The sequence below is a fragment of the Hemiscyllium ocellatum genome, chromosome 36, assembly GCF_020745735.1.
Source record: "Hemiscyllium ocellatum isolate sHemOce1 chromosome 36, sHemOce1.pat.X.cur, whole genome shotgun sequence".
Classification (NCBI taxonomy): Eukaryota; Metazoa; Chordata; class Chondrichthyes; order Orectolobiformes; family Hemiscylliidae; genus Hemiscyllium; species Hemiscyllium ocellatum.
This window is the reverse complement of record NC_083436.1, coordinates 15794078-15813641: the sequence shown is the minus strand read 5'-3', so window position 1 is coordinate 15813641 and position 19564 is coordinate 15794078. Positions and strand designations below refer to the sequence as shown.

General features: G+C 37.7%; 1 protein-coding gene across 1 annotated transcript in view; it reads right to left on the bottom strand.

Moving 5' to 3' along the window:
- Positions 1–19564, bottom strand: part of abhd18 (abhydrolase domain containing 18) — a 66348-nt gene that overhangs the window by 31609 nt on the left and 15175 nt on the right. Inside the window, exons 4-8 of the mRNA XM_060851368.1 lie at positions 14835–14913; positions 12577–12661; positions 8370–8397; positions 5285–5423; positions 764–853 (exon numbers count right to left, since the gene is read on the bottom strand). Of these exons, the coding sequence (XP_060707351.1) occupies positions 764–853; positions 5285–5423; positions 8370–8397; positions 12577–12661; positions 14835–14913 (421 nt within the window). The remainder of the gene's footprint in view (positions 1–763; positions 854–5284; positions 5424–8369; positions 8398–12576; positions 12662–14834; positions 14914–19564) is intronic.

Sequence of the window (19564 nt, the reverse complement as noted above, 5' to 3'; positions counted from 1 at the left end):
TAGTGAGAAAAGTAGTGAGAAGCATGGATGGGCAATAGAGAAGACCTTAGAGCAAAGTGTGGTGTCAAAGGAGAACACAGAGCCAGGGGAACATGGGATAGATGAAAGTGAGGTTCACAAGCTCAGTTTCTTTGAGGTGGAAATGTCAGCACGAATGGACTAAGCTTGTAAGAGGTTATGAGTGCTTCATGAATCTCTTCACAGAATGGTTTGAGGGGAATAGAGGAAAGTTGCAGGCTTATCCCTGATGGTTAAGCACTTTTCAATTAAGGTATGTAGCATTTAGGATTGATGATTAGCAACATCAAAATGAATTGGTATGGGGCAGTGAGGTGGAAGCAGCAGAAAATTTAGACTTTAATTCCAAATTTGTTTTATGCTGCAACTTCTGTGAAGTTGTGATAATTGTTACAAGTTATTTTAAAACTTTCAAGTTCCTATTTAAATAAAGTTACTTAGCTCAGAGCTTAATGTTTGTAATTTAAACTGGAAAAGTAAGCTCAAAATCTTATCATCATCAAAGGTTGCAACTCTATTTTCAAGAAGAATTTCATAGAGAATCTATAGTATAAATGTAACAAGACATCATTTTACAGAAACAGATAAACTCTCAAAAATTAGTGGGATGTTGTCAGAAAGTTTAGAAAATATTCCATTCAGTTTATACGTACAATACTTATACATCTGAGGACATGCGTAAGTATTGTACATAGCAGCAACAAAGCAGCAAATCACAGAACTGGAACCAACAGTAATTACTCACTGTAGTAAAAACACCCGAGGCTGTAGACCAAGATAGACAAGGTACCAGGGGTATGGGTTTCGGCCAGTTACTTGCAGCCAATGATGCCATCTATAAACAAAATATTTAGTGTTATTGCAATTAGTAGAAAGCAGTTTTCTCCAGAATCCACATATCAATTTTTCTACAAGCTAAGGCTTAAACTTGCTTCTTTTACTCAAAGGCAATTTGTCCAAAATTCAAAGATATTTATATTCCGTGATAGGTATTAACCCAAAAGTGCATAAACATTGTTTTATGAGGACGTTCTCTTCAAGAACTAGTTTTCCCTGACAGGCTGGTAAGATGAGTAGATCAGTAGCTAATGGAATTCAGTCTAGGTGCAGAATAAACAAGACCAAGGAATACATGATGAATGGGAGGACTCTATTAAGCACTGAGGATCAGAGAACCCTTAAGGTAATGGAGCAAGTAGATAAAGTGGTGAAGATGGAATGTGGGATACTTGCCTTTATTAGCTGAAGCATAGAGTTTAAGAGCAGGGATGTTATGCTAAAACTGTACAAAATGTTGGTTATGCTACAGCTAGAGTATTGCCTGTAGTTCTGGGATCCACATTACAGGAGGGATGAGTTTGCACTGGAGAGCGTGCAGAGATTTGAGGATGTTACCTGAGCTAAGAGCTTTCATTATAAAGACAGACTGGATAGACTGGGGTTGTTTTCCTTGGAGCAGAGGATACTGAGGGGGGGGGGGAAACATGATTAAGATGTGTAAAATTATGAGTGGTAAAGTTAGGTAGACAGGAAGAAACTATTCCTCTCAACGGAGGGATCAATGATCAGGGAGAATTGATTGAAGGTACTGGGCAGGAGGGAAGAGAGGACATTTTGGTGGGAAGATGGAACTCGCTGCCTGGAAGATTGATGGTTTCTGCAACTATTACAACATTTAAGTAGTATTTTGATGTTCACTTGCAATGCTAAGATGTATCAAACTAAGTGCCAGAAAATGCAATTAGAATAGTTTGGTGCTCATTTTTGACTAGCGCAAACTTGATAGGCTGAAGAGCTTTTCTCCTAGGATGCAGACCTCTATCGTAGAATCCCTATGTGAAAATAAGCCATTCAACCCACTGTGTCCACACCAACCTTCCAAAGAGGTGCCCACTCAGACACACCCTCCTAGCCTGTCCCTGTAATCCTGCATTTCCCAAGTCTAATACACATAGTCTGTGCATCCCTGGATATTACAGACAATTTAGTACGGCAAATCCACCCAAACTGCCCATCTTGGGACTGTGGGAGGACCCGAAGGAAACCCCGCAGACATGGAGAATGTGCAGACTCCACAATGACCGTTGTCCAAAGGTGGAATTGAACCTGTGTCCCTAGCACTGAGAGGTCACAGTGCTAACCACTCTTAGCCACCATACCGCTCTAATGACACTACAATAGACTAGCTTTTGTAAAAAAAAAACTTGTTTCAGTAACTGGTCATGTTTCCAGTTTGCCTGGAAGACGAAAGTGAAAAAGCAAAAGGGTCAATAAGAAGTTATTTATGATGGGTAGAGGTGGGAGAACAGAAATAAATTGCACGTGGTTCTGTTTTAAAGCAGTTGACATTAGCACAAACTGAGAAGGAAAGAAAGCGGCTACATGCAAGACTCCAGAGATAAAGAATATTAGAACTCTTTGAGGTGGTAACAAACAGGTTTAAGTAGAGGGAAGAAGTGCATTTAATAAGGTTGGATTTTTAGAAGGCTTTTGACAAGGTACCACACATTAGACTACTTAAGAGGCCCTGATGTTGAAGGTAGTATACCAGCATGGATAGGGATTGACTAACTAATGGAAGACAGAGGGTGGGATAAGGGGGGCATTTTCAGGCTAGAAATCTGCAACTAATGGCATGCTACATGGATCAGTGATGGGGCACAATTATTACAATATATATAAATATTAATGATTTGGATAAGGAAATTGAATAGTCAAGTTTAGGGATGACACAAAAATAAGTGGGAATGTAAGTGATGAGGACGACACAGAGTCTGCAGAGAGATATGGGCAGGTTAAAAGAGTCGGTTAAAAACTTGGCAGAAGGAATATAATGTGGGAAATATGAGGTTATGCATTTTGACAGAAAGAATACAAAAGCTGAATTTTATTTAAATGCAGAAAGACTGCAGAAAGCTACACGGTGGCACAGTGGCACAGTGGTACGGTGGCACAGTGGTTAGCACTGCTGCCTCACAGCGCCAGGGACCTGGGTTCAATTCCCGCCTCAGGCGACTGACTGTGTGGAGTTTGCACGTTCTCCCCGTGTCTGCGTGGGTTTCCTCCGGGTGCTCCGGTTTCCTCCCACAGTCCAAAGATGTGCGGGTCAGGTGAATTGGCCATGCTAAATTGCCCGTAGTGTTAGGTAAGGGGTATATGTAGGGGTATCGGTGGGTTGCGCTTCGGCGGGTCGGTGTGGGCTTGTTGGGCCGAAGGGCCTGTTTCCACACTGTAAGTAATCTAAATGAAAAGAGAAGGATTTAGAAGTCCTTGGCTATGAATCGCTAAAAGCTTACATCCAAGTTCACTGGGTAATAGGGAAGGCAAATGGAATGATGACCTTTACTTCAAAGGGAATGGAATATAAAAGTAGACACAGTTTGCCAAAAGCACTAATCAGGCCCCAGATGGAATACAGTAAACAATTTGGTCTCCTTATTTAAGGAAAGATACACCACCTTTAGAAACAGTCCAAAGGCGGTTCATTAGGCTGATGTCTGTCTTATGAGGGCAGGTTGTGTAGATTGAGCCTCTATTTGATGGTATATAGGATGAGCAGCAACCTTATTAAAACATGCAAATTATTAGAAGACCAAACAGGGTAGATGCAGAAAAAATTATTTCCCCCATGGGAAAGTCCAGGACTACAGGGCATTATCTCATAAGGGAATCATATATTTAAGACAGATGATGAGAAGTTTCTTCTCCAAGGTAGCAAATCTGTGAAATTCTCTACCACAGAAGGCTGTTGAAGCTGGGTCATTGAAGTCTACTGAAAGCGGAGATAAACAGATTTTTAATTAGTAAAGGAATCAGGGGTTATATGGAAAAGGCACAGAAGTGGAATTCATAACTAACTGGTGCAGCAGACTCAATGGGCTGAATGGCCTATTTCTGCTTCTATGTTTTGTAGTGTTAGAACCAGAATTCAGACTCAAGGAGTTCACATTCAAGTCATTCATATTGTTTTGGGGTTGAGCTGAGAATTGATAACCATGCAACAGTTAGAAGTGGTCTGAAAGGACAACTATATAAGAGCAAAGAACGATGTAATCTCAACCCTTGCATGAATTTTTGAAACAGTACTCAGATCAAATGGTTAATTTTCCAATTTATGAGTTATTAAGGTATAAGTCAAAAGTGTGTAAAAGGAAAGCTGAGTTAAGAAGTTCAGCTTCGAGAATAAATAAGTGTTCATTCTACTTTTAATATATTCCACTATTTAAAGTAGAATATAATTAATAATATTTGTTCATTGACTTCTGTTTAGATGTGTGTCTTGTGGCTTAATTTATTTGGTAAAATTTGGGTTTTCAGATTTCCAAATAAAAATGTTACTAGGCTCTCCCAAGATCTTTAGCTCTGAGTAATGCATAACTAGTCAAATATCTTATAATAGTAATTCCTCTTGTATTCATTGCATCATTCCCACTTTTCTGGCCTGCTCATGTTAATGTTGTTCCTATTTGATAAATCAGTCAGGTTTTCTGCTCCACTACTGTGCCCATCCAAATCTACACATTTTCTGTACACTAATGTCTGGTCTTTAACTACCCATCTCTTCTTCTGCCTTTATTCCAATCTCTCCCCATCCAGCAATCCCTATCACTACATCCACTCTGCAGGTCCCCAATCTTCTCTTCAGTTTGATGCAAAAGTCTAAATCCTTCATGTTTGTAATTTAAAAATACAAACATTTTTGCAACATGCACTACAATATTCAAGATTTTTCTTACATCATGTTAAAATACTGTTTTTCATACTTCTACAAAATTCCACCAACTAAGCTATTTCAAGGAGATCTAGAATATGTGTTAATGATGTTAATTGCATACTAATTTTCAATACTTAGGCCTAATTGTAAAGTTGAAAGGCCAGATGAAGCTAAGCCAAGTGAGCAGAGAGTCCAGCGTTAAAGCCCAGGAGGAAGTACCTATGGGAAAATGGAACCAAAAGAGAATGGCAAAACACAAGGGCCTGGGAATCAAAATAGAATTGCTGAATCTGACAGATAGAGTATAAGTCAAGAATAGAGAGGCCAGGTATGGAAGGGTCAGGTAAACATTGACAGTAGTAGGGATTCCCATCTAACAACTAAATGACCAACAGGTAACAAATCATTCATCCCAAATGATAGTTAAAGAAATACAAAACTCAAAAATGAAAATTACTTCGCACAGTCCATTTGTAGTACTTTCAACCTTTATTTCCTTCAGATATGACATGTTCTCATCTTTATACAGCTTTATGAAATGGTGAAACTTACATGACCTCCCATTGATATCCCGGTCATTCCTAGAGGTCCATAACCCCCTCTCTCCAACCAATGAAGAATTGCCGCAGACTCCAGGACTAGAGCTCCTCCCATTACAAACAAATCAGAGACATTCCTTAAACTTGACCTCCTGTCCACAGAAAATAAGATGGAACAATCGAAAACTGGATCCAATTAATTGCAGCTTTAAGATTTTTTTGCTTCAAACCATCTTGTTATTATCAATATAAAGATCAATAGAAATCTCTGAAAAAGTTTCCCTTTCCTGAAGGTACAAACATATGATGCTTTATGGTTCACAGGTTTTCTTTTGTACCTCAAGAGGCCATTCTTGAGGCACAAACATAGACAGCGATCTAGACTAACTGACTATAACACAGGCCAATACTGAAGCGTTCAGCCTCTTCCCATGAAATATCATGGGCCATAGAATGGTGGACAATGTCAGCGAGCTGGCTCACTTTCCATTCTGATTTCAGATATGTGGAAGCAACTGCACCACTTCTGTTGTCATGAAAACTACTACTCTACGGCCAATATAGAGATTCTGAACTCAGATCTTTCCCAATATCTGAAATAAAATTTACATAATTGCTGAAATGAAGGATTAGTCACAATTTCTTTCTCTTACATTAGATTTCATAAAGGATTAACTCTGTTCATTTTGTTAATCTGTTCAGTTCTCTTACCTCAACATTGATCCAGATATAAACAGGCAACTCAATTTGTCTGAATCTTCACAATTTGTAATGTTCTGCAGAGATGAGAATTGGAAACTATGCTACCTAGAATATAGTCAAACAGCTCCCCAACACAAAATGCTAACAGTACTGATTATATCCAATTAGAAATTCCAGAGATCCCTGGTCACATTCATCTGATGGAGGAATAGCGCTCTGAAAGCTTGTGATTTTAAATAAACCTGTTGGACTAGAACCTGATGTCGAGTGACTTCTGACTTTGTTCACCCCAATCCAACACTGGTACCTCCACATCATGGCTAGCAATAATAAAATAAAGTTCACCCATACAATGTCACTTCTTTGGTTTACTGCAAGTTTATGCTAATGTTTTGACCTGCTGAAAGACAGGGGATTAAGTCCTAAACTCGCAAATCAAGCATCAAAAATTGAGGCATCAAGCTTGAAGAACAAAACTTCCTGCTCTAGTACAAAAGTTGTTTTTTGCTTTGCTCCAATTTTACTTATTGAAAGAGACTACAATCTGGAGAGATTCATGACAAAATAAAACACAAGAACTGATTAAGAATTTCAACTATCCATTGTTTAAAAAAAAATTAGGCTTAAATTGAGAACAGAGCAGTTTGGGGGTAAAACTACTAATTATCTCACAATAAGACAAGGGTTGTGAACTGATAGAAATCTCCCAGCCCGAGCATATTTAGATGCATAACCAATAACAGAAGTAAAGAGAAAGTAGTATACCTTAGCATAACATGCGATGATAAAGACTTACTATAAGTTATCATTTAGAATTTTGGATTTTAAAGTTGAGGCAACTTTTGATTTTAACAGCAAAAGTCATATTTGAGTTCAAGTATTATTTCCAAGAAAGCAGGTAACTTAAGCCAAATGAGTAGATAAACTATCTGGCAAGTTAATTGATGTGATATTTGCAAATAGAGCTTTTGTGACACATAAATGGGAAGAGTAAGGACCACAATTAGGTTTCAGTCGAGAATAACAGTTTAGTTGTGGCAGACCAGATTTTCACAGCTGAAACACAGTTTTAACCTAGCTTTAGTAGTTTAGACAGACGAGGATTTCCTTACATTTCAGTTTGGACAAGTCAGTGAAGTAACCAGTGTCATTGTATTTCAGAGAAAAACAATAATATAGATTAGATTAGATTAGATTCCCTACAGTATGGAAATAGGCTCTTTGGCCCAACCAGTCCACACCAACCCTCCGAAGAGTAGCCCACTCAGACCCATTTCCCTCTGACTAATGCACTAACACTATGGGCAATTTAGCAAGGCCAATTCACCTGACCTGCACATCTTTGGACTGTGGGAGGACACCGGAGCACCCAAAGGAAACCCATGCAGACACAGGGAGAATGTGCAAACTCCATACAGACAGTCACCAGAAGCTGAAATCGAATCTGGGATCCTGATGCTGTGAGGCAGCAGTGCTAACCGCTGAGCCATCGTGCCGCCCAATATAGAATTCACAATATAGAATCACATCTGTTCAGGTGTAGAAAGTCACCAATAGCAAATGCTTGTAACTTCAAGAGGTAAGAAAGAAATTGAATGACTGTGTCGGATATTGCTGGGAAAAGGTTGAATCTTTATTATTGCTACTTAGGTTATGATCTTTCTAAATTGTCACACACAAAAAAAATCGTGTTGTCCTTTTCATAATAGAATTGTGCTCTTTGTTTCCAAGAACATTGGTTGCCTTGCATCAACACGTTCAGCGAGCGCATACCACAGTAACCAAACTGCAAAAGGAAACTGATGATCTATAACAACAAGCAGAGAGGGCTGAAGAAACTCAGTAGGTCTGGCTCTCCATATCTTTGGAGAGATAAGAGTTACCATTTCACTTTTATTATTATGATCCATCAAATCAGATTTCACTCCAAGATCTGAAAGTCTTCTGTATCACCATCTGCTAGGATCATAATAACATCCAATTTTATCTCCTAAAACGTAATGTTTAGGAAAAGTGAAATTTAGAATCAGGAGAATTTTCTCAAAATCAAAGAAATTAGTTGTGTTGCAGGTCCTTGACATTGATACAAATAGGAGTGATGGGTCACCTTGGGGAAATCCTAAGCATGTTAAGACAAAATAATGTAATTCAATTTCTCAGAAGTAATCCAAAGGAGTTAAAGAATTGAAACATTAAATGCCTAAAAACCAAAGAATGAAGATTCTCATTTAGAATCATGTCCATATGCAAACAATCTAGCACTTCAGCAATAAGAATGATCAAAATTTGAGCTTGGTTAGGGAAAAGCATAGTCGTTCAATTTCCTGGGAGGAGAGAGAGGGATTAAACACGAGCAGATACAGGAGTACTGGATCACTAATTACTAAAATACTTACATTTGATCTTTAGGCTTTCTGTAGCCATGTACAATTACTGTCAAGGAAAGTAGTTCATTCAATTATACATAAGAGATAATGGATTTAAATACATTTTAAAAGACAATAAACAGACAAAAAGTATATCAATAACTCAGATCAGAAGACTCAAGTATAATCTATCTAATTTGCTGACAATAAGATTAGACGGGTAAGTTGTGAGGTGGACTCAGACTACAGAGGGATAAACAGGTTGGATGAATGAGTAACAAAGAACATAGTAGATGGAATACCATGTGGAGAAGTGTGAAGCTACCAACTTTGGTGGAATCTTTTTTAAAAAAGCTTTTCAAATGACGAGAGATGGAAAACTGACTGCATTCATAGGGACGTTGTTCTCATACGTGGATCACAAAATTAACATTTAGAGCAGCAAAATAATTAGGAAGAAAAACAGCATATCAGATTAAGGGTGGATTGAGGTCTAAAGGCAATTTTTAAAAAGTCTGACAGCAATTATACAAAATAATGATGAGGCTACACATGGAGTAGCGAACAGAAACAGGAACAGGCAATTCAGCCATTCGAGTCTGTTCCACCATTCAACAAGATCATGGCTGATCCGTGGCCTAACTTCATAAAGCTGCTTTTGGACCAAATCCATTAATGTCTTTACTTAACAAAAGTTTATCTCAAACTTAAAATTAACTATCGATCTGGCATTACATGCTGTTGGTGGAAAATAATTCCAAACCTCAATTACCTTGTGTGTGTGGAGGTGTTTCCTAACATCTCTCCTTGACAGTCTGGCCCTAATTCTCAGACTAGGCCCACGAGTTTTAGAGTCCCAAACAGTGGAAATAGTTTATTTTTATCTATCCTGATTTTTTTCTGTTAATTTCTTGAAGACTTCAATCATATCACACCTTAATCTCCTAAATAGTTGAGAAAACAGACCTAATTTATATAATCTCTCCTCCTAACTTGAGTCACAGAGATGTACAGCATGGAAACAGACCCTTCGGTCCAACTCATTCATGCCGACCAGATATCCTAACCTAATTTAGTCCCATTTGCCAGCACTTGACCCATATCCCTCTAAACCTATCCTATTCATACACCCATCCAGATGCCATTTAAATGCTAGAATTGTTCCAGCCTCCACACTTCCTCTAGCAGTTCATTCCATACATGCACCACCCTCTGCATGAAAAAGTTGCCCCTTCAATCCCTTTTATATTTTTTCTCTCTCACCCTAAACCTGTGCCCTCTAGTTCTGGACTTCCCCACCCCAGGGAAAAGACTTTGTCTATTTATCCTGTCCACGCCCCTCATGATTTTATAAAACTCTATAAGGTCACCTCTTAACTTCCGACACTCAAGGGAAAACAGCCTATTCAGTCTCTCTCTATCACTCAAATCCTCCAACCCTGGCAACATCTTTGTAAATCTTTTCTGAACCCTTCCAAGTTTCACAACATCCTTCCGATAGGGAGGAGACTAGAATTGCATGCAATATTCCAAAAGTGGTCGATCCAATGTCCTATACAGCTGCAACATGACGTCCCACTCCTATACTCAATGCTCTGACCAATAAAGGAAAGCATATAAAACACCTTCTTCATTATCCTATCTGCCTGTAAACTCTACTTTCAAGGAACTATGAACCTGCACTCCAAGGTCTTTGTTCAGTAACACTCTCGTGGACGTTACCATTAAGTGCATAGTGGAGGAGTCCAGAACCAGGGGTCGGAATTTACAGATCAGGGGTAAACCTTTTAGGACAGAAATGAGGAAAAATTTCTTCACCTAGAGAATGGGGAGCTGATTCACTACCACAAAGTTGTTGAGGCAAAATCATTATATTGTTTTATGTTTTCAAGAGGGAGTTAGATAAAGCTGTTGTAGCTAAGGGGATAAAGGGATAGAAGGGAAGCCAGGATTAGAGTACTGAGATTGATGATCAACCATGATAATACTGAATTGCAGAGCAGGCTCAAGGTGATGAATGGCCTACTCCTGCTTCTATTGTCTATGTTTCTACATTAAACATACTTCACTATTTTTCAATTATTTTACCCATTAGCAGATTTTCCCAGTTTATTGTGCACAGTCTCTGTCTTATCTCATTAAAGTCAGCCAAATCAAAATCTAAAATTCTAATAGCTGATTCATGCTTTTCAATTTCAAAGGCTACATTGAGCTCAATCACGTTATAATCACTATTTGATAAATGTTCACTAACAATTAGGTTACTAATTAAATCTGGCTCATTGTTAAATCCGGCTCATTATCAAATCCAATATTGTTTGTTTCCTCACTGCATCCAGGAAAAAAATGCAATAGGAAACTATCCCAGATGCACTTCAGAAATTCAGTACCTTTCTGTGCCTGATTGACTCTCCCAATCTTGGTTAAAGTTAAAATCCCCACCCTTCATAATTCTGTCTTTGCTACACTCTTGCCTAATTCTATATTTATACTATCTAGCACTTCAGAGCTGCTACCACGGGTCTATACACAACACCTTGGACATCTGCATACTTAAAACTGCAGGGTACACCAATTCATATCAAATCTGCTACAAGCAGCAAGATCATTAATATCAAAACAGATAATTTAACCAGCTGAATTAATTTTTTTAATGAAGTACTCAGACTTAATGGAAGCAAAGAAGAAATTGGCAAAAGGTTCAAAGCCTAGCCAATGGAAAAAAATTCTCCTCAAACTTGATAATGAGAAGCTATTTGGATCTTCAAAAATAGCTAACACTACCAAATGTTGATTATCTTGTTTATTATATTTAAAACAAAACTGCACCTGCCTGCTTCACTCAATTCTCAAGCCAATATAAACAGATTGAAGGTTATTGTAAAGCACAGACACATGATCAAATACTCCACGGAGCACTGTGGCTCCCACACTGTTCTGAAAAACAGACTGAAATGTGCTGGAACTGAATGTTATTTAGATAACCCAGAGTTTTGGTCAATTGCTTTCAAGGTCATAAAGGGGTTTAGAATTCAGGAGTTTTACTTATTTACTACTGTGCACAGTCAAAAGAATAAATAGATTAAGAGTTCAGGTTAGCCCAATGCAAAACATAATCACTTTACTGCTGTGACACTGCCTCGTTCCTTGGAGAAGCCAACTTCAGAGACATTGTTCAGCCTTCATTCAAGTATCTAACTTTCCTATTCTCTGATGGCCAGTAATGCAGTGGCAATGACCTGGAGACAAATACCTATACTTTTGCATCATCTGAGAAACACTTATGCAAGAAAGAATCAAGTGAACTGAAGGTAACAAATTCTAGAAAGAATGCAAAAAAAATTAATGTTAATCCATCACCGTACAAACAACACAGTTTTTTTCGTAAGGAATAGGTTTGACAGGCTGTTTATTCTATCCTTTATGCATTTGTCACTTTATTTTCCTCATTATTTCTTATATATTCTTCAATGCATACTGACTGTAATTAAGCTTAATCAATAGTCTGAAGGAGATGAATTTTATTAATTTATATAATAATGAATTTCTGCATTTTCGCCAACTCAGTTCGTTCAGGTAGTGAGTAACTGATTCATATGTTCAATATCTAATTGTACTAAGAAATGTAATCTCATTAGTGGTATGTTTGCAATTGCACCCAACGCCCCTGGTTTCTGAGGGAAGGGGAAGAGTAGTAAAAGTGCAAAGTCATCACTTTTATTTACTATTCAGTGAACCCCAATGGAAATGTAGATATGTATATCTAAAGGTCCATGTGCAGATAGGATTGGGCTATGTTTAGCTAATGAGTGCTCGAAAGGTGAACAAAACTTGAGGAAAAACTCCTTGCTGTCATGTTGTCAGATTATCACCATTCAGGGGTCAAGCCCAAAGTCAGGGCGAGCTCTTCCACTACAGGAGGCAGCTGTTGCATTTGAAGTTAGTTTTAGAAATCATGTTAAATTTTGTAATTTGAAAATAAGATGTTCATTAATCTAATGATTAAAGAAAAATTATTATAAGAAAGAACTTAAAAAAGCATGCAAAAATAGATTTTCAATTTTACTTTTAATCAAAAAGACTATACCTTCCATTGTTGTTTCTGGAAAATTCTTGGAAACATGTTTTCCATACTAAGCTAAATTCGAAGCTCTCACATAAAATACTGAGTATAGCAGTGCAACAGTTATTATGATAACAATAATAACTGTTATTATTGGGTGCACAAAAAGGATATAATAAGGATTTTCCAGTAGAAGTGATCCCATGCATGCTTCCTTTATCATCGGACGAGCCATCAATGTACGCCTTCGCCAGTAAAACTAGAAACAGTTTTAAAGAAAATGGAATATTTAATATATGAAAAGATCACATTTTAAACTGACACCATCTTTCAAGTTGCTTGATTCAAGTAAAAAGTATATATACTGCACCCAGATTTATAACTATTTGTTTTGTAGCCAAACATAAGTTTCCTTGCTCTATCTCTGAAAAACACACTTCTGGAGTTTTTGCAGATACATATACATTTACTGCAAGTCAGTAGTAACTGAACAAAAATTGCACCTTTTCTTATGACATGAATATGGTATAAATAGTGCACTCTAGCAATGTTCCAACTTCCAGTCCTGAATCCAGATAGTGATGAATCTGACCAACAGCCAAAACGATCACCATAAATGACTGAATCTTTTAAGAAATTTAAGCACTAGGGCTTGAGTGATGGCAACTTTAACAAGATGATAGAGTTTAATAAAGCATTCACCTGAACTGTGTTTATTCAGCAGCCCTACAGAGCATTAATTGGAAAGAGGCATTAAGAAAAATAATTAAGTGCAAGATTTTGGCAAAAGGGATTGGAAGCAATGACAAATTGTGAACTGAGTATTTGGCTATGATCTTTTACAAACTCACCAATAAAAAAAACTTTCAGTATTTGGTAGAAACAGCCCAAATGGAGGTTAAAAATTCAGAAAGTTCTGGAGGCACTGTTAGCAGGTTTTATGTTCTGTCGAAATGTATATATTCTCCAGGCCAGGGGGGGGGGGGGTCAAAAATTATCAACCTGGAATTGGAATCTTGTCTAACATTTCCTTGCTAGATCAAGTATGTTTACAATAACTGTAGAAACGCAATCAAATGACTGCTCTGGTGAAGGTCAGTTACAACCATGAACCATGGCTTGGGTTTCCTGGTATCAACTAAGCAATGTATTCACTGTTTTTGGGAGAAACAGGTAATTACATAAGGAATTGAGAACTTATGTTTTGTTGAGACATTTAAACCAATCTTTACAGAAGATGTTTACTTTTTTTTTACTAGAGTGAGGTTCCAAAGGCAAATGTCATTCTCCAGCATCTCACTCAAATGACCATGACTGTGTTGCAGAGGGGTATCAAAACAAGGCTAATCTGATCTTCAAACATTTTCGATATCTGGTGTTACACTCAACGACCTTGATCCAAAAGCAGCAAGAGATGGAGAGAGAAATAAAGAGCAAAGGAAGGGCCAAGCCTCCTCACAGTGAAGTGATCCACTGGAATGTTCCATCAAGAATTATACATGAATGATAAGAATTGTTACAACATGAGGTAAACCCTTTTACTAATTTAAACCCGCAACACAAAAGATTTATCCCGTGCAGTAATATGTGAAAATTCGAGAAATTGTGCACTACTTAAAGTAAAAATTAACAAGTTTATTTCTTAAAGTATAACAGAGAATAATTAACTAACAACTATTTACAAGTCCCTCCTCTAACCTATCTTTTACGTTCCCCTTCTACAATACTAATCTGATAAAAGTCCCCATTAAGATTTAGAAAACAAAATTTCCAAACAAGGTAGCTTTCAGTTTTCTCTGTATTCTTGTTGTCTTTTTGGGGGTTCTGCTTTGCAGGTTACTGATCGATAAAGGTACCTTTTAAGAGAGCTATTTTTCTGGGCAGCATGCAGAGTTCTCCACTCATCTGTTCAATTTTCCCTGATCTTATACCTCCAAAGCATCAGATTGTGTTACTGACTTTTAAGATTGTCAATATACTAAATTCAAACTGGACTGGAGTTTGGTATTGTTCAGGGTATAATGTTAACTGATTGGCCCAGTTCAAATCTGTTTTGTCATTTCCAGGCAACCAACCACCCTAGCTACCCCCAGCAGCTGGAGGACAAGTTACGTCATATCTTTTTTCAGAATACCTGGTGCGGTCAGGTAGTTTTTGCTAGCTTTTAACTCTCTTAAAAGGTCCAGTACACACACATCTTCATAATAGTATTAAGAGAACACATGAAATCATATTCCAGAAAAAACAATGCATTTTGATAAGAGCAAATAGCTGAAACAAAGTGTTGGAAATAAATAATGCTGTGAATATAAAATGACCCCATCACAATTTTAAATTTACTTCAACACTGCCAGGTATTTAAGAAGTCAAGCTACACTATGCTGATTCATTTGAAGATTGAAATAAATTTTACTGCTGTTCTCTCCACTTACATGATCTCCAGTGCCAGCTAGATGGACACATACAGGTCGGTATTTACTCTTCCATTCTTTTGGAACTATGAATTGAAACCTGCAGCAATGGCATGTGAATAACTTCATGTTGCTAGCTGTACAATAATCTGACAATCATAAATCCAAAATACACGAACCTGGACTAAAAAAACACCTGATTTATAATTAATATCTCAACAAAATAAATGCAAATTTTATTATCTATTCATGGTGTGAATAAATACAATGAATAGCTCTATCCCTAATTAGAATGACTGACAGCAGGACCTGTCATGACACAACAGCCAGGATTTTACCAGCTCGTTAGAGTAATTGAGAGAAGGGAGGGGTGTTAAAGTGGGTCAGAATCTAACCAGAACAAGCAATAACACACTCACCCCTCCACAGAATATTCCAAAGATAGAAACTGTATTGTTTGAACAAATTTGTCTATTAATAGCCTAAGCATGATAATGGACTTATCTACCTGGCATTCGCATGATAAAAAAAGTTCTTACTGGTCCTTCAAGGGCATCTCAATGATCGATGAAGTCCTCTCTGTGGTCCTACTGTTTACCCAATCATAGCTTAGAGACATGGTTGGTCCCAGCAGTGGGACACAGAGTGCCCCAGTAAAATTCTGGCAAAATGTGCTTTTGATATCCTATTTATCATGTTCCATAAATTTCTATTTAGTCTTAAATGAGTGTATTTTTTTCTTGGCAAAAGTGAGGACTGCAGATGCTGAAAACCAGAGACTAGATTAGTGTGGTGCTGGAAAAGCACAGCAGATCAGGCAGCATCCAAGGCCTGCTGTGCTTTTCCAGCACCACTCTAATCTAGACCCTGTATTTTTTTCTTTCCCATGCATAAAAGCGCCAAGAATCAGACAATGCCAAATATTAGAATTCAGAGAATATTTTGTTTTGTAAAGCTCCTTTTAAGCACAGGGAGATGTTTCAGCATGTTGAAGAAACTATGCATGTTGTAAGTGCTATATAAATTAAGCCAAATCTTGCATTCTTTCAGTAGAAACCTTGTCCTCTGTACCCCATATTAATCCATAGCAATCACCAGGAAATGATCTTTTTTGGGATATTCATGATTTTTCTCCAACTCACATCCAAAAAGATCGACACATTCGAACAGACATCAACCCCAACTGAAATTACAAATCAGGTCTTTTGATCTGCATTGTCCTGTTCTATACCAAAGTTGCATTTATCCACTGGACCATCTGTGAGCTATTTCATTTTAATTATCAGATGTGAAAGACCGTAAATGATTGGCAATATAAAATTCATTTTTTAAAAAAATTGGCCGTTGGTTGGTTTGCGAAGCAAAAACGTTAACTACCTCAGTAAACTATTACTAATACTAACCAAAACTATTACCTGCACTATATTTTGCTTAACTGAGACTACAACACAGTGTGAAATAAAGTGTAACTAAACACACAATTTGTTTTTACTACACTGAATTGGCAAATCTTTAGACCTTCAAATGAAGTCCGATAGTTGAGGAAAATTTATCATGTCATCTTATGAGTAACCTGGCAAATGAAAAGATTTGGTTATAGTCAGGTGACTTTGAGCTCATCACAATAACCTTTGGGGTAAACATTGTTCTTGCCTCCTGAAAATGTAAGGTACATTTAAATCTTGCATTTGAAACTGATACTTAACGCTGGGTGAAAGCCATTAAACATGGTCAGATGAGATTAAGCACAGATTAATAAAACTATATAGTAGGTCATAAAGTATTAGGGATGTTCTTTCTCTTGCAAAAGAGAGCGAGCAAGCATATGCACAGGTATGCACATGTTTACTCATAACATACAGATAAATATTTGGTTTCATCTCATGATTAAAGTTTAAGTTTATCTTTTATTTAGGCATTGTACTACAGCATGAAATAATGAAATGGATAAGATTATTCATTCCCAGAATGCCTTAGTGTTTAACACAGCAATTCACAATTGAGCTGACTGTGCTGTTTGTTTTGAGCTGAGTAAAGGATGTGTGATTCCTGCCTGTTGAATTGACCTTATGAAAACATTGTGAAATGAAACAGCCATGGTAGTGATACAAATGAGTCCATGATGGTAAACAAGTCTGGTGTTTTAAAGGAACTACATAATTTCGGGTGTACTTTTCATAATAAGACAGTGCCACAATGAATCATCTGGGATGTTATTCATAATTGGAAATCAATAAAATTCTTATATTTTTCAATCTAAACAAAATGTTTGATGATGGTTGTGTCGCATATCCAAAGTGGAATAAAAATGGAATTCTTGAGCTTATTTTTATTAATGCTTTGTACTTGGAAACACTGATTGCATCGAGACTTGGTCACACAGAGGAAAAGTTTAAAGACAAAATGATAGGTTATCAGACTTGAATGTTCTTATCAGGCCTACTACACTTAAAGGTCAACATATGCTTCATTACCCTCATGTATTTATCCAGATTCCCTCTGAATGCATCAACATTATTTGCCTAAAAATTAAGTGGTAGTGAGTTCAATATCCTCATTACTCTTCAGATTTCTTGAATTCCTTACTGAACCTATAAGTGACCATTTTCTTTTTAATATTCTCAGTTTTTGAACCTCTAAGTAGAAACATTCTGTGTCTACTCTACAAATCCTTTCACAATTTTAAAGGCCTTGACTGGGTCAACTCTTAATCTTCTTGGAGAATGAATGCTATCCTAATCAGTCTTTCAGTTAGTTGCACCCTCTGAGTTCTGATATTATGCATATAAATCGGTTTTGCATTTTCTATGCACCTCTATACCCTTTTAATAATATGAACAGTACTCCAATGGACATCTAACCAAGGTTATATACATGTTTAGAGCTGAAAAATGTGTTGCTGGTTAAAGCACAGCAGGTGAGGCAGCATCCGAGGAACAGGAAATTCGACATTTCGGGCCAGAGCCCTTCATCAGTTGAATTTCCTGTTCCTTGGATGCTGCCTCACCTGCTGTGCTTTAACCAGCAACACATTTTCAGCTCTGATCTCCAGCATCTGCAGACCTCACTTCTTACTACTATATACATGTTTAACATAACTTGACTGTTTTTAAATTTTGTAACTATATACATGAAACCCAGTGAATTGTTTGTATGCTTTACAGCTTTGTTAACTGGCACTGCTCTGTTGCATGATGTGAATCTGTACATCTAGATTCCTGTGCCTCTAGATTCTTATAGATTTGTATTTTCAAAAGGAGTAGACAGTAACTTTACTCTCACCAAAATGCAAGTGCGCATAAGTAAACTGAAAATCATTTACCATCTTCCCGTCCATCCTGCAAATTTGTTAATGTTTCTATCAAGGTATTCCTCAGTATTAAACGTAACCCTAAGTTTGTTATCTGCAAGTTGATATTATACTTCATAAACCAAATAATTTATGCCAATTGTAAACAATGCTTCCAGAACCAATCATGATCAGATGTGCCAATGGGCTGAGGAATAGTAGATGAAGTTTAATTTAGATAAATATGAGGTGCTGAAAATGCGTTGCTGGAAAAGCACAGGTCAGGCAGCATCCAAGGAACAGGAAATTCGACATTTCGGGCTTATGCCCTGATGAAGGGCTTATGCCCGAAACGTCGAATTTCCTGTTCCTTGGATGCTGCCTGACCTGCTGCGCTTTTCCAGCAACACATTTTCAGCTCTGATCTCCAGCATCTGCAGACCTCTCTTTTTCCATAAATATGAGGTGCTGCATTTTGGAAACACAAATCAGAGCAGGACTGATTCATTTAATGGTAAGGCCATAGGGAGTGTTCCTGAACAAAGAGACCTTGGAGTGCAGGTACACAGTTCCTTGAAAGTAGAGTCTCAGGTAGATAGGATCGCGAAGGCAGCATTTGGTATGTTTTCCTTTATTGGACAGAGCAATGAGCATATGAGTTGGGAGTTGATGTTGCAGCTATACAGGACATCGGTTAGACCACTTCTGGAAGACTGCATACAATTCTGGTCTCCCTCCTATCAGAAGGATGTTATGAAACATGAAAGGGTTCAGAAAAGATTTACAAGAATGTTTCCAGGGTAGGAGGGTTTGAGCAACAGGGAGAGGCTGAATAGGCTGGGGCGTCAAAGGCTGAGGGGTGACCTTATAGGTTTATAAAATCATGACAGGCATGGATAGGGTAAATAGACAAGGTCTTTTCCCTGGAGTGTGGGAGTCCAGAACTAGAGGGCATAGGTTTTGGGTGAGAGGGGAATAATTTAAAAAGGACTTAAGGGGCAATATTTTCATGCAGAGAGGGTGGTGCATGTGTGGAATGAGCTGCCAAAGGAAGTGGAGGAGACCGGTACAATTATAGCAATTAAAAGGCACCTGGATGGGTACATGAACAGGAAGGGTTTCGAGGGATATGGTCCAAGTGCTGGCAAATTGGACTAGATTTGTTTAGGATATCTGGCAGGCATGGATGAGTTGGACCGAAGGGTCTGTTTCCGTGCTGTACATCAGAGTCTAGGACCACTGCATATTAATAGATTTGAATCAGAGTCCTTATTATTTCTGGAGGTCAGTCAAAAGCAATAACTTAATATTGACTAAGGACTACTTTACATTCCTCTTCTAAAGGCTGTCCATCACAGTAAAAAAGAAATCAATAACCAAAAAGAATGGTCTCACTGAAGGCAGTAAACGTTAGCTTTGCCCAATAGCTTCCATCACCACATCACAATCTCATGCTACAGAG